This window comes from Oncorhynchus kisutch, linkage group LG14, assembly GCF_002021735.2.
Source record: "Oncorhynchus kisutch isolate 150728-3 linkage group LG14, Okis_V2, whole genome shotgun sequence".
In the NCBI taxonomy this organism is placed as follows: Eukaryota; Metazoa; Chordata; class Actinopteri; order Salmoniformes; family Salmonidae; genus Oncorhynchus; species Oncorhynchus kisutch.
This window is the reverse complement of record NC_034187.2, coordinates 44,916,257-44,932,434: the sequence shown is the minus strand read 5'-3', so window position 1 is coordinate 44,932,434 and position 16,178 is coordinate 44,916,257. Positions and strand designations below refer to the sequence as shown.

Sequence of the window (16,178 nt, the reverse complement as noted above, 5' to 3'; positions counted from 1 at the left end):
TTTAATTCCAGGTTGTAAGGCAACAAAATAGGAAAAATGCCAGGGAGGGTGAATACTTTTGCAAGGCACTGTATTTTTTCCCGTCTCAACTACTCAACTAAATAGGGATGTATATCCCTATGCAAAATTTAAATTAAAAAAATTGTCATCCAGCTCTTCTTGGAAAAAGGAATCATCAGGAACAGCCATTGTAGCTAATTATTTAGCCAACTAGGGTAGGCAGTGAGTACACTGTAACAGCTCCTGTGATCCTGTAAACTAGTACCGCCACCATTTTGAAAAGCCTGCCTTCGAGGGTAGGAACAAGGAAGTATGGCTCCTGTCAGGCTGTAATCTTCACAAAGCCAGGGAAAATGAGTCAACCTAGATATCCTGCAATGTCCTGGCAGATATGAATATCGTTGAGAAAAGTTCAATGGCTCTATTGAGCAAGAACAACCATATCTTCACGCTGCTAGCGAGAACGTGCAATCGGAAAAACACAAAGGCCACAACTGTAACGTCCGTCGTTAAATGAAGACCAAGGTGCAGCGTGGTAGGCGTACATTTTCTTTTAATTATAAATATTCCATCAAAAACAATAAACAACTAAACGAACGTAAAGCTAAGAGTGCAAACACATGCAACAACCAAAGACATGATCCCACAACTGAAGGTGAGAAAAAGGGCCGGGGGTGGACTGGTGAACGTCACTGCAGGCTCCTTGACATAGACCATCAATACAGGCTCCCGGGCCATGGATCATCACTGGTGTCTTTGTGCCATCGATTACCACTACAGGCTCCGGGCCATGGATCATCACTGGAGGCTTCGTGCCATGGATCATCACTGGAGGCTCCGGGCCATGGATCATCACTGGAGGCTTCGTGCCATGGATCATCACTACAGGCTCCGGGCCATGGATCATCACTGGAGGCTTCGTACGCGGAGCCGGAACAGGTCTCACCGGACTGAGGAGACGTACTGGAAGCCTGGTGCGGGGAGCAGCCACAACGCGTCCTGGCTGGATACCCATTTTAGCTCGGTGAGTGTGGAGAGCTGGCACGGGACTCACTGGGCTATGAAGGCGCACTGGAGGCATAGTGCGTAGAGCCGGTGCAGGATATGCTGGGCCGTGGAGGCGTGCTGGAGGTCTGGAGCGTAGAGCTGGCACAACACGTCCTGGCTAAATCCCCCCTGTAGCACGGCAAGTGCGGGGAGCTGGCACAGGCCGCACTGGGTTGTGCTGGCGAACTGGGGATACCGTGCGTAGAGCTGGCGCAGGATATCCTGGGCCGAAGAGACGCACCGGAGGCCAGGAGTGCTGAGCAGGCACAATCCGTCCTGGCTGAATGCCCACTCTAGCACGGCAACTGCGAAGGATCTTACACAGAGCGCACCGGGCTGTGGATGCGCGCTGAAGGCATGGTGCGCAGAACCGGATAATACAGTGCTTGACCGGTCACTCGCTCCCCACGGTAAGCACGGGGAGTTGGCTCAGTTCTAAACCCTGAGTCCGCCAATCTCCCCCCCCCCCCCCATATTTTTGGGGGGCTGCCTCTCGTGCTTGCTTCGTTGAGCTAACTCCTCGTATCGTCGCCCTTCCACTTTCGCTGCCTCTATCTCCTCCTTCGATACTCCCCAGCCCTTGTCCATGGTCCTTCTCCCTCCAGGATTTCCCCCCAGGTCCAGTCCTCCTGACCACGCTGCTTGGTCCGTTGGTGGTGGGATCTTCTGTAACGTCCTTCGTTAAATGAAGACCAAGGTGCAGCGTTGTAGGCGTACATTTTCTTTCATTTTAAATGTTCCACCAAAAAACAATAAACAACTCAACGAAAGTAAAGCTAGGAGTGCAACACATGCAACACACAAAGACAAGATCCCACAACTCAAGGTGGGAAAAAGGGCTGCTTAAGTATGATCCCCAATCAGAGACAACGATAGACAGCTGCCTCTGATTAGGAACTATACAAAGAAAAATAAACATAGATATCCCACTCTAGTCACACCCTGACCTACCAAATAGAGAATTTAAAGGATCTCTAAGATCAGGGCGTGACAACAACAATTGCTACAAAACATGGCTCCATTCATTTTTATATCAGACAGCTGGCTCAATCAACCAGTGACGTCATTGGTAGCGCAAAAACGTATAAATACAGCTATAGTGCATAATTATGTCCGAAACACCCTTTCATCATTCATAATTATGTCTGAAACACCCTCTCATCATTCATAATTATGTAGGGAGACCTGAAAAACATCCCAAATAGTGTCTAGCGGTGAAGTTTACATTTAATATGCCATTGAAACCAGCATTTGTATCATGTTCTATTGGTTTTCAAATAAACTTTTTTTTTTGTCCAGCAGCCAAAGGCATAATCATTAACATATACTTTAAGTAGCCCATGTTAGTTGATTCATCTTTAGATCGCCCTTCTTTCTTAACTTCTAACAGATATTTTCACCTGACAAATGAAACGACTCACCGCGTGCGGTTCACTTTTGAGAATGGTGTTTTCCGCAAATTGCATTTTGGAACATTCCTGCGTACCCTACAGCCATGTGCATATTGTTGAGCTTATAATATGAAGAAGTAAAACATTATAGACATTTTAAGCTATACATTTTGATCTGTTGCGTTAATGTTCAGTGGTTGTATGAATTTGGGATCTGTCGCCCCAGAACTGTCCCAGAACCTTACGACATTTTTTATCATCCCAGAGATAACCATAATTTCAATCCCCGGGGGGGAATTATTTAATAAAGAAGTCAATAAGCATAGTGTAAACAGCTCTATGAGGCCATAAGCCAAGAGGAAAATGCTCACCCAGAAGCAGCACTCTTTGTGGCCGGGGACTTTAATGCAGGCAAACTTAAATCAGTTTTACAATTTTTTTTACCAGCATGTCACATGTGCAACCAGAGAAAAACAAATCCTAGACCACCTTTACTCCACACACAGAGATGCATACAAAGCTCTCCCCCGCCCTCCATTTGGCAAATCTGACCATAATTCCATCCTCCTGATTCCTGCTTACATGCAAAAACTAAAGCAGGAAGTACCAGTGACTCACTCAATACGGAAGTGGTCAAATTACGTGGATGCTACACTACAGGACTGTTCTAATAGCACAGACTGGAACATGTTCCGGGATTCATCCAATGGCATTGAGGAGTACACCACCTCAGTCATCGGCTTCATCAATAAGTGCATCGATGACGTCGTCCCCTCAGTGACTGTACGTACATATCCCAGCCTGAAGCCATGGATTACAGTCAACATCCGCATTGAGCTAAAGGCTAGAGCTGCCACTTTCAAGGAGTGGGAGACTAATCCGGGCACTTATAAGAAATCCCGCTATGCCCTCAGACTAACCAACAAACATGCAAAGCGTCAATACAGGATTAAGATTGAATCCTACTACAACGGCTTTGACGCTCGTCGGATGTGGCAGGGCTTGAAAACATTTACGGTCTACAAAGGGAAACCCAGACGCAAGCTGCCCAGTGACGTGAGCCTTCCAGATGAGCTAAATGCCTTTTATGTTTGCTTCGAGGCAAGTAACACTGAAGCATGCACGAGAGCACCAGCTGTTCTGGATGACTGTGTGATACAAAACTGTGTGACACAAGACTGTGTGATACAGAACAAAACCTTTAAACAGGTCAACATTCACAAAGCCACTCGGCCAGACGGATTACCAGGACGTGTACTCAAAGCATGTGTGGACCAACTGGCAAGTGTCTTCACTGACATTTTCAACCTCTCCCTGACCGGGTCTGTAATACCTACATGTTTCGAGCAGACCACCATAGTCCCCGTGCCCAAGGAAGAGAAGGTAACCTGTCTAAATGATTACTGCCCTGTGGCATTCATGTCGGTAGCCATGAAGTGCTTTGAAAGGCTGGTCATGGCTCACATCAACAGCATCCTCCCAGACACCCTAGACCCACTCCAATTCGCATACCGCCCCAACTGATCCACAGATGATGCAATCTCAATCGCACTCCATACTGCCCTTTCTCACCTGGACAAAAGGAACATCTATGTGAGAATGCTCTTCATTGACTACAGCTCAGCGTTCAACACCATAGTGCCCACGAAGCTCATCACTAAGCTAAGGACTCTGGGACTAAACACCTCCCTCTGCAACTGGATCCTGGACTTCCTGATGGGCCGCCCCCTGGTGGTAAGAGTACGCAGCAACAGGTCTGCCACACTGATCCTCAACACTGAGGCCCCTCAGGGGTGTGTACTTAGTCCCCTCCTGTATTCCCTGTTCACCCACAACTGTGTGGCCAAACACGACTCCAACACCATTAAGTTTGCTGACGACACAAAAGTGGTAGTCCTGATTGCCGACAACGATGAGACGGCCTATAGGGAGGAGGTCAGAGAACTGGCAGTATGGTGACCGGACAACAACCTCTCCCTCAATGTGAGCAAGACTAAGAAACTGATCGTGGACTACAGGAAAAGGCGGGCCGGACCGAACAGTCCCCCATTAACATCGACGGGGCTGTAGTGGAGCTGGTCGAGAGTTTCAAGTTCCTCGGTGTCCACATCGCCAACGAACTATCATAGTCCAAACATACCGAGATAGTCGTGAAGAGGGCATGACAAAACCTTTTCCCCCTTAGGAGACTGAAAAGATTTGTCATGGGTCCCCAGATCCTCAAAGGGTTCTATAGCTGCACCATTGAGAGCATCCTGACCGGTTGCATCACCGCCTGGTATAGAAACTGCTCGGCATCTGAACGTAAGGCGCTACAGAGGGTAGTGCGAACGGCCCAGTACATCAATGGGGCCAAGCTTTCCAGGACCTATATAATAGGTGGTGTCAGAGGAAAGCCCATAAAATTGTCAGAGACTCCAGTCACCCAAGTTATAGACTTTTTTCTTTCTCTACTACCGCACGGCAAGCGGTACTGGAGCGCCAAGTCTAGGACCAAAAGGCTCATTAAACAGCTGCTACACCTAAGCCATAAGACTGCTGAACAATTAATAAAATTGCCAGCGGACAATTTACATTGACCCCCACCACCCCCTCCCTTTTGTACACTGTTGCTACTCGCTGTTTATTATCCATGCATAGTCACTTCACCCCCACCTACATGTACAAATTACCTCAACTAACCTGTACCCCTGCACACTGATTCGGTACCGGTGTCCCCTGCATATAACCTCGTTATTCTTATTGTGTTACTTTTTTATTATTTTTATTTTAGTCTACTTGGTAAATATTTTCTTCTTCTTGAACTGCACTGTTGGTTAAGTGCTTGTAAGTAAGCATTTCATAGTAAAGTCTACACTTGTTGTATTTGGCGCATGTGACAAATACAGTTTGATTGGTCTTATTCTCTATGGTAAAAAAAAAAAGTGATTTATTTTGAAAAGTGGTTCCTTGCATCATACAATGATGTAAAAATGGTGTTACAGACAAGTGACTGGACATGTGACTTGAGCTTTTGGACAAGTAAAACAATCAGACCTACTTGTCTGAAGTGGCTAAAAAAGTAAATGTCAAACCCTGCACATTATTTTCCATGATCTAACAACTTCCTCGACATAGCCATAAAAGAAAAGCAGATGTTTGCATCACTTTGATGTGGACACTCCTCTTCAACTTCTGGGGGGACACCGAAAAATATTACGTATGCGCACAATATGTTGTGTACTACTAATCACCATGACGTGATTAAATTAAATTCTCTCGGCCCCAGACCAGCACACGACGTCCCAGAGGTGGAGGCTAATGGCTCGGTAGTTTCTCACCCCAGCAGAGGTTAAAGATTAAACTGGGTTTTATAGGGGATGTGGGGACATTTTGGATTCTCTTCCTGATTTCATCTTGAAAAGGCTTTGCCGTCACGCCTGGCTCGGTGAGACTTTCACACTTCCTGTTCGAGTTTGGGACACAACTGATTTAGAGTTGATGCATTTGTTAGGCTATAGAGGAAAATAGTCATTTTCAATGTGTTTGCATACAACTACAGATGATGCATTTGATAAATTCCACAGGGTGACAGTGTTGTGAATTAGAGAGTCCAGCGGTTTGCGTGCAGTTGATATTGAGCTGCAAAAGTACAGATGCATTCAAACTACAAGATTATATCTCCTTAAACTGGGTATCTTTTATCTTGTGTTTAATAAGAAACTTTTCCATTTTGAAACTCATTGTTCCTGTTTGGAATCAAAATCCCCCATTAACTGAAGTTAAAACAAGTGAACCCACTGAAGCAGGAGAGTAACAATAAGGGAGTGTTTAGGCCTTCATGACTGTTGGGATTTTTCTCTCTCCCATCAACACCTTGCCACGACGCGAAGTGTCATATTCCTGTCTCAGTGTGTATGTCTGTACTGTAACTTAGTGTGTATGTCTGTACTGTAATCAACCTTATACACTCCCCATTTACAAAACAGTACAATAGATACCAATTTGCTGAAGTCAGTGCAATGTGAGAGTGCTCAGAAGCAATTAGTGTCCTGACTGCGTGTGTACAGATCCCACAAGTTAGCTTTACCGATCCATTAATGTTACCAAAACTATTTGTACTGCAATCTGCCTCAGTGTACCTATAATTAAATGACCCTTTATACTTTTACTGTCCCTACTAATACACGCAAACACACCAACTCCCCCATTCCCTGGTGGTGCATACAAAATGAACCATAGCCCTGAGGGGAACCTGGCTTAGCTTCCTTCACCCCAAACCCCCTCCCCTCCCTCTGTGACTCACCTCTCAGCCCTGCACCAGTCAGCAGAACACAACACGGCCCAGCCTGTGATCGGGCCTTGGTTTTGGCAGTGCTCCCCCCTACACTTTGATGGCCCCATAAATTCTGGAGTGTTTAACTCTTCTGGATGCCCTAATCCCTCTTCCAGTAAACAATTTATTTTTACTAGCAAAAGAAAAGATTGTTTTCTGAATGGCTAGTCAGCTTCACAGACCTTTTGGTGTTTCCTTTTTATTTATTTGATAACATTTTTTTACATGCATGGTAAGGCCTCTTTAAAAAGTATTTGGTTCTTTGATTTTGTTCATTGGCGTTTTTCGCTGAGTGAACACGGTGTAGTGCTGCGCTCTCATTTTTTTTCACCAGAAGCATGTTTGCTTGGTGTGAATTTGGTGGCTTCGATGCTATGCGTGGGTTGGCGAACTGAGGAAAGAGGCTGGGTCTGAAGCTATGATCTTGCAGGATCAACACTGTCACCACCCAAAAACACACATAAATATTGTTTTATTATACTGCCAGTATCCTTTCCAGTCAGTGCTGAGTTCAAAGCAGCATACAATTCTAGCTTCTCCTGGTTGCTACCCCAGTTCTTTCATCATCCACTGAACCACAACACCCTCCCCCCTTCTCTTCCACGAGCAACACATTGTACGTGGCAAGGCTTTAGAGGCGGAGTCAGGGTCAGCTGCAAAGCTGGACTGGTAACAAAGCAAAATTCACTCTTCCCTCCCGTCTTCCCCTAAAGTTTTCCTTCTTTCTTAAATTGAGTGCAGGCATTCCTACTTTCACAGAGGCTGCGCTGTTAGTGTGGACGATTGGATGATGCTTGCGCACACAAGTCTGCGGTCTCTGTCTCTCACGCACACACACAGTGGCCACCCCTTTGGCCTGTGCTTTTCCTGTACTGTGGGGTTGGTGTGATGGTGGGGGTAGTTGCCAGGCCAGACAAAACAGCTCAGAGTGGGTCTGGACAATCCATATCATCCTGACTTCCTTCCTATGAGAGGAGACAGATGACCACACACAGGCTTGTTCCTGGAAGCGGTAGGTAGGGGAATACCCCAGTATTCTTCACCTCTTCCGAACCCTGACCACTGCGTAGTTAGTCACTGCGAAGCTGGCGCAACGAAGGGAGGCCCCCATGAAGGCCTTATTGGACTGCACATGCCAGTGGTTAGTTACCACCTCTATGCCATATGTAATCCAAGCTATCCTCTTCTTCTGAATCTGTGTACATTGATCACACTGGTGAAATGAAGAAGAAAATGACAAGACCGTAAACCAAAATGATGGACAGATCAAAGACATTGTGCTCAGGAGGCTTAATCTATTCAATTTACTGTGCTTTTGATCTGGTCATTATCTTCCGATACTTCCGCAGAGCAACTGTCATCATTCTTTCCCGGAAGCTTGGGGTCCAGTTACAGTTTGAGTCAGCACTGGCCACGGAGTTCTTTACTCTCTCTAGGGGGTCCTTATTGATGAGGTCCCCAGGCTGGGGATTACTGTTTCCCCATCCGTCACGCCCGTATCGGAGACTAGATTACAGGAAATACAGTCATTGTGATGCACAATGTCAGATTCTTTGTATCCCCTTTTTAAGACTAAGTTTAGGGCAGGGATCCGTTTTGAAAGAAAGGAGACTAATGAAGAGCACCACGAAGGAGGAGCAGATCTGTTTTGATTTCAAAAAATCATTTGAATGTTGACAAAAAAATAACATGCCACAACATGCATCTTCACTCATAGACCACAGTTGTTTATGCTGATGTTAGATTGCTCATGCTGCACCTTACTTCAAACTTTTACGACTCTAGCAATGCTGAGAACCAGCCAAGAGATAAAGGTCACCGTGTACCGGACGGAGCTAACCGTGAGAGAGCATCAGTACTCATCCACGGCTACCGCTTCTGTCGTTTGACTGACAGGCTTTCCAATCTAACCTTCACCAAAGTGTGTCGAGGGCAGCCGCAGCGGGGCTGAGGGGGGCTGAGGTTGTCAGCTCCAGTGAGCGTCACGTGGGGATGCGACGCTGTCACATGTCAGTCTCAGGCATTGCTTTCAACACAAGACGAGAGGACAGCGACTCGGCATGGGGAGCATTGGAACGTGGTGGACAGAGACGATCAGACTGGAAGACTTGAGTTGTTATCCTGTGTCACTCCAGTTACACTCTTTAGAAATGACAAAAACATTGAGGATCAGTTCTCAGTATGTGTATCCTGTAGTTTACATGTTCATCATTTCTGTTGATTATAATGGAATTGGCCTGATTCTGTGGTGGAAAAAGAATAAGAATGCCAACTTGAAATAGAAATTTGTAAATGATCGCAAATGTTCTGGCAACTTGGCTGATAATGTGATACCTTCTTTTCTCTCAAATTTCTTTGGTATGTTATTTGTCTCTTCATGCCAACCTCATTGAGTTTGGGTGTGGACAGGGTGTAGTCATTGTCTCACCAGAACTGTGAACTGGAAACTTGTCAAAGTGGGACCGTACATTTCCACATGGTAAGCACAACCCAAACCAACGACCAGACAGGAGACAAACATACAGTGCTTTCGGGAAGTATTCAGACACCTTGACCTTTTCTACTTTCTATTACGTTAGTCTTATTCTAAAATGGATGAAAAAAATATATAATCCTCATCAATCTAAACACAATACTGCATAATGAAAAAGCAAAAACAGATGTAGAAATGTTAGCAAATTTCTTACAAATAAAAAACAGATACCTTATTTACATAACTATTCAGACCCTTTGCTATGAGACTTGATATTGAGCTCGGGTGCATCCTGTTTCCATTGATCATCCTTGAGATGTTTCTACAACTCGATTGGAGTCCAACGGTGCTAAATGAAATTGATTGGACATGATTTCGAAAGGCACACACCTGTGTATATATAAGGTCCCACAGTTGACAGAGCATGTCAGAGCAAAAACCAAGCCATGAGGCCGAAGGAATTCTCCGTAGAGCTCTTGAGACAGGATTGTGTCGAGCTACAGATCTGGGGAAGGGTACCAAAACATTTCTGCAGCATTGAAGGGCCCCAAGAACTGTGTCCTCCATCACTCTTAAAATGGAAGAAATTTGGAACCACCAAAACTGGCCGCCTGGCCAAACTGAGCAATCGGGGAGATGGGCCTTGGTCAGGGAGGTGACCAAGAACCCAAATTATCGCTTTGACAGAGCTCAAGAGTTCCTCTGTGGAGATGGGAGAACCTTCCAGAAGGACAACCATCTCTGCAGCACTGCACCAATCAGGCCTTTATGGTAGAGTGGCCAGACAGAAGCCACTCCTCAGTAAAAGGCACGACAGCCCACTTGGAGTTTGCCAAAAGGCACCTAAAGGATTCTCAGACCACCTTCCAACAGGACAATGACCCTAAGCACACAGCCAAGACAACACAGGAGTGGCTTCGGGACAGGATATCCTTGAGTGGCCCAGGCAAAGTCTGAACTTGAACCCGATCTCTGGACAGACCTGAAAATAGCTGTGCAGCAACGCTTCCCATCCAACCTGACAGAGCTTGAGAGGATCTGAAGAGAAGAATGGGAGAAACTCCCCAAATACAGGTGTGCCAAGCTTGTAGCGTCATACCTAAGAAGACTCGAGGCTGTAATCACTGCCAATGTTGCTTCAACAAAGTACTGAGTAAAGGTTCTGAATACTTCTATAAATGTGATTTCCTTTTATTTCTTTTTTACCTGTTTTTGCTTTGTCATTATGGGGTATAGTGTGTAGATTGATGAAGAAGAAAAACGATTTAATACATTTTAGAATTAGGCTGTAATAAGACTGTAACAATGTTGAAAAAGTCAAGGGGTCTGAATACTTTCTGAATGCTCAGTACATGGGTAAAAATTTAAATCTACCCACTTTTTCTCCCCCTGTATTCACTTTTTCCAGTCTCTCACCAATCCCTGAAAGTCACCTTTGACTCTAGCCTTGTTTCTTGGCTGATGAGATTTCTGAATGGGGGATGTGGTGGGAGGCTACTTGGGGGAGGGGTGAAGGTGTTCGGGGAAGTGTGCAATGAACTATTTGAGAGGCAGAATGGTGAGTAATTGGCCAGGCTTGTGAGAACCAGTGGCGGGGGCCATCTGTGGTTAAATCTGAACGCTTTGCCACATTCCTCCATGCGTTTTCCTATCAGTGATCTAACACCCTCATCTCTCCTACACACCCAAACCCACCCCCCTGGGCGCCTATTGCACATTCCATCATCACTGTCAATAGCAGAGAGAAAGAAAGATTAAACCCATGATAAACCGATAGGCAATCCCAGAGGAGTGTTAGCCTATAAAACTGCCAGGATGGCAGAAAACTGGAATAGGTGTGATGCCCAAAGGACTTATTCGCACCTAATCCTAACTTGGGATCTGCGCGCTGAACTTGGGACTTATAAGAACCATGCGTTGATGTCAATAATAGATGTGTGCAAAATTTGATCGCAAATTAGGACTTTGAATTGGTCCTCCTCCTCACCAATTACTACTCTGAGGTTGTTGTCTTTAAACGTGCCTATAACCTCAGGTTGTATAGGATACACGAGACAAAGTGCTAAAATATACATCAACAAAATATGCTCAAATTAGCAAAAATGTTTTTTACTGTAAAAGTAAGTATCTTGTTTGATACTGTAAATGGGTAATGTTGTGTCAAAAAGGAACAAAAATGTCCATGAAATTGAGTTCATGAAATGTCCTAAATACATGTCCTTTCAATGTTTCACATATTTTGAATTTGTATTTTAGTTATGGCATTTGTACTCAAGCCTCTGATAATTATATTTAGTTTGCACAGATCAAGTTTAGGTAGGTATCATTTGAAAGAAATCATGTGCTCAGAAATATGACTTGTATTTAAATGTTGATAATGCTTTACTTTTATTAATTCTGGGGAAAAAATACCGTTTTTATTTCTGACTTGTACATTGTGGTATATGGTATAATTCTGCCAAGCTGACCCTGTCAAAAGACAAATCTCTTCGGCTAAATATGTTGGTGAGAAAAAAAGTAAAATGTATTTCGTTATTCTGGCATATTATATGAATAATACCCCCACATTTGTTTTTATATACGATAGCCATTTGAAAATGTAAGCTAAATATTCTTCATTTCTGCAATATGCAAGTGTATACATCGGTCTTGTCGTCTTATCTTCAGTTGTTTATAACAAAACGGGGAATCTCACACTGGCTAAGTGGAAGTGTTAATACATTTGTTTGTCATAAAGGGTGAGTATTAGGCCATTTCAGACTAATGGCGGAGGCATTTCAACTGACAGTGGGGAGCCTTGTTCAAAAAGCTACAATTGACAAGTGTCATAGCACCCCCTAATGTTGCCAACAGTTGGTCAGATAGTTAAATAACATCTCTAGTCTCAGTTCCTCTTGATTACTTTTTCCAAGTTTCATGAGGAATTAAGTCAGATTCCTTTATTTGCTTACATTAAATTAATCTCTATTTTTGCATTTAAGCCTCAGATTTGTATTTGTCCACTTTGACAGTGTGTGCGTCTCCATCGCTCCTATGACAGGTAGCCTAGTGGTTAGAGCGTTGGGCCAGTAACCGAAAGGTTGCTGGATTGAATCCCCAAGCTGACAAGGTAAAAATCTGCCGTTCTGACCCTGAGCAAGGCAGTTAAACCACTATTCCCCAGGTGCTGAAGACGTGGATGTCGATTATGGCAGCCCCCTGCACCTCTTTGATTCAGAGGGGTTAGGTTAAATGCGGAAGACACATTTCAGTTGAATGCATTCAGTTGTACAACTAGGTATCCCCCTTTCCACTTACATTCAATTCTAAATGAAGGAATTAATGAGTTCTCGCAGGAAGGTCATTGTTGTTCACAGAAAGTACTTTGTCCTTTAAAAAAATCTCTTATTAGCCTACATTTCAATTGAATAGTTGACACATTCAGTGCGTGTTTGTTTTGCTATGTGAGTAGTAACGACTGTTTGTCTCTATACAGGGAGCTGGAGACAGTTTCATTGGTGCCCTGGCCTTCTACATGGCTCACTTCCCTACAATGTCCCTGGAAGAGATGGCCAGGAGAGCCAATCAGGTGGCAGGAGTGAGTGTACAGACAATTGGGACACAGGTGTCTTATCCCTCTAAAAAGGACCTACCCACAGACCTTTTCTAGAGAAGACAGAAACTTGCATGCTAAATGGACACTGTGAGCCTGAACTATCTAAAACACTGTGCCAAGTACTGTATCAAGTAATTAAACAACTATGTAAATAACTTAATGCAATGATGACCATTGTCCTTTATTAATCTGCCATACCTGTATTGTCATATACATTTTTTTTTTTATATTCCAATGTGTCCAATAATGAGGTTGGAATACTTTTAATACATTTTGTTTCATACTAGTGTTCCACAAACTCATCATTGAAACCATTTCACTCACTGTTTTTCATAAGCTTTGACAAAATCAACAAATGTCAAACACATTTAAGAGGGAAAACTTGAATCATTTCAATTTTTATTCTGACCTACAATGAGGATACAAATAATTTACATGTCTGAAAAACTAGTGAAAAAGTTAACAAACCCAGACTAGTTTGTCTAGACAAAAAAAAGTATTCTGTACTGAATTACCATCATGTTATAAAAGCTTATGATCATTCAGCGTGAAACATAAGTGAACAGTTGTCCTTCTTTCATGTTTCCATTATTTCTTAATGGCAGATATGATACTCTTGCAGAACAAAGATTATAAATGCAATGTGCCTACGTTAGAGAAATAACATACAAGTGGCAAAAACATGAAATAAGCTACTTCTTACTTATTGAGAAATAATTGTCTCAATAGCTAGGTTTCCATCCAATTGGCTAGATATTCATGCAAATATTCAAAAATATGCACATTTTCCCACCAGAGATGTTTCCATCAAATTGACTTGTTGCGGATAAAAGGCTGTGCGTGATGACGTAGTGCACATGAAAATATATTTTGCAGTTAAATTCCCATGTACCAAATAAAAAATACAAGTGAAATGTGTTTCCATCACAACAAATGTTGCGTTATATAGCAAACGTGCCCGCTCTGGTCTTTGCATGTGTGCTCTAGCCAACAGCTCGCAGACACAGTGTGGGTCGGCTACCTACAGGACATGATCTGATTGTTATGGATAAGATGGAGATTAGTCAAACAGCAGCCGATCATCATGTTAACAGAATAAGACCCTCTATGTATTGGAAAGGAGCATTAAGCTCATCACTGTGCACTTTTTCCACCCTGTGAAGATCACAACTTATTTAATCTGTAGCCAATTGCATGCTTTCCCAAGTCGTAGTGGGGAGAACCACACAACATATCATGACTCCCAAGTTTGCTATGATATGATGGTTATTATATCAATATTTGCACATAAAGGGGTTTCCACTGCCACTTCTCACAATTTAAATATTGATATAATAACCATCATATCAAAGTAAACTTCGGAGTCATGATATGTTGTGTGGTTCGCCCACTACGACATGTGTTCTGTCGTCGACCTTTGGAAAGTTTACTGACAAATTTGCTGGTTCCATCAGGCCTGTCGTGAAATTTCTATCCGACATGTACTGTACTCACAAAATGTTGGATGGAAACCTGGTTATTGATGTGAATGGAAACAGAACTACTTGGGGTTGACACCGCTTGGTTCATCCCAAATGTTTACAATGAGTTGATGTGGCCCATGAATAGTTCAATAGGAACTCCTTAGCTCTTCTCGCGAATGACGGTCGACACATTTTAGACAATGTCAGTGAAATCATCTGATTAGATGTTGGAGATTCAAAAGTCTCGTTCTTTGCCGTTCATGGTTAAATCGACCTGATCTTCTTCTTTTCGTGAAAGAGGACGTGTTTGTTTACTGCAAAGACAGAAATACAATTCTGAAGTGGGTGCATTATGAACAGCTATGTGCAAAGTGTAGGTTTATCAGGTAAGCATTGCAAACCAATTAAAATAATTGTGAGGGTATCATTTAAGCAGGGGCAAATGACTAGGCCTACATAGTATATGATTTGAATTATCTCAAACACAAATGTTACCTGATATAAGCTGAATATTAAATCACTCATAGACAGTAGGACAGCAAAATGCCACTATTGGTTCTTTGTGTACGATGATGTCATATGGCTCGTCTACGTTAAAGCCACATTGGCTGTGTCTGAAATTTTCTGTAAAAAAACACTTGCGTCCCCTGTCCATGTTTCCTTAGGCTAATTCCTCTCAGCTCATTGGAGGAGGAGGTCCGAATGAGGACCAATGAGCTTTGAGAGAAACAAAAATGGCGAAAGCAAGGACTTGGCTGCAAGTAACGTTTACAGACACAGCCCTTGTGAGAGGCCAGTGTCCACTTGACATCAGTGATAACTCCCTGAGAGCGAGTGTAATAGTTTGCTTCCATACAATGCTAATCAGAGAGGGTTTGTAGTTTACCAAAAGGGTCATTTTTTCGCAGCACCAGTTTATCACGTAGTCGGTTTCTCTTGGTGTTGAAGCAGTAACCTGTCCCAGCAGCACTCACCATTTGCACTAGGACAGTCCTGTAACAAAGGCAATGGTTACTTTGTGATAACACATGTTATAGGCCACAATAATTATGAAAAATATATACTACATGCTCATTGCTATTTCTTGGGTCACTTTTATCAAAGAGCAGATTGAGGATAATATTACAGCAAACAGTTCAGAGAAAGACATCAAACCTAAATTCCAATTTCTACTGTATGAAGCTTTACTAGGAAGTAGCTTAGCTGAGGATATAATAAAATTGTACATGGATTAGATATGGTAATAAAGTAGGACGTCTATACACAAATTATGAGCTGGAGAATGAAATCATTTACTTACTTTGACTTGGCCTTGGCCACTGTGTGTATGGAAGAGATCAGATAATGAAATCAGATTGGCAAGATCATAACTCCCTTAGGTAGCTAGCTAGCTTTCGGTTTAACTAACTAGTTAATTAGTAGAACACTTGCCATGGCTAGCTAGCTTAGCTTCTGATTGTGCAAGCTAACGATAGTCAATACGACATCTCCATCTATAAAACATTGTTTCAGAATGTAGCTAACTACTTAATCTAGCTAACGTTAGTTAACAAATGACATGCTGACTTCAATGCTACTAGCCAGTGAATCATAGCTAGCTAAAATCGGCTAACCATAGACATGCATAGAGCCAGCCAATTCTATATTTCGCCATACAACTTAGTGAAAAACTACAATATACAGCAACGTATTCAATCATACTCACGATTTACAGCCGTGAGGAACATACTTAATAGAGTATTACAACAGCTAGCTAGTTTAGGGTAAGTCACATTGAAATACCAAAGCACAACTTCCGGGTTAATGCCGTTGTCATTCGGGTCATTAACCCTTTCATGCCCCTGAGCTATTTGTTTTTTCTGAACCTATTAAATAATTGGAGTATCTACTATTA

General features: G+C 43.1%; 2 protein-coding genes across 3 annotated transcripts in view; one reads left to right on the top strand and one right to left on the bottom strand.

The window, feature by feature from the left end:
• rbks (ribokinase) overlaps positions 1-13,374 on the top strand; it is a 78,649-nt gene extending 65,275 nt beyond the window's left edge. Inside the window, exon 9 of one of the 2 annotated variants that reach the window (XM_020500821.2) lies at positions 12,702-13,374. In XM_020500821.2, coding sequence (XP_020356410.1) covers positions 12,702-12,875 — 174 coding nt within the window. In that variant the 3' untranslated portion in view covers positions 12,876-13,374. The remainder of the gene's footprint in view (positions 1-12,701) is intronic. The other variant, XM_020500822.2, reaches the window with a different exon arrangement.
• On the bottom strand, positions 12,974-16,121 carry mrpl33 (mitochondrial ribosomal protein L33). The gene is made up of 4 exons (XM_020500824.2): positions 15,990-16,121; positions 15,585-15,603; positions 15,171-15,277; positions 12,974-14,598 (listed from the first exon to the last, which is right to left on the bottom strand). Exons 1-4 carry the CDS (start codon positions 16,009-16,011, stop codon positions 14,549-14,551), a joined length of 198 nt encoding a protein of 65 aa, XP_020356413.1. The 5' UTR covers positions 16,012-16,121; the 3' UTR covers positions 12,974-14,548.
• Between the last annotated feature and the right edge of the window lie 57 nt (positions 16,122-16,178).

Excerpts from the sequence above, each read along its gene's own strand:
- mrpl33 (XM_020500824.2), bottom strand. The coding sequence starts at position 16,011 with ATGTTCCTCACGGCTGTAAATC. Across the intron at positions 14,599-15,170 it reads GCGAAAAAATGACCCTTTTG|TAAACAAACACGTCCTCTTT; the intron begins GTAAACTACAAA and ends CTGTCTTTGCAG.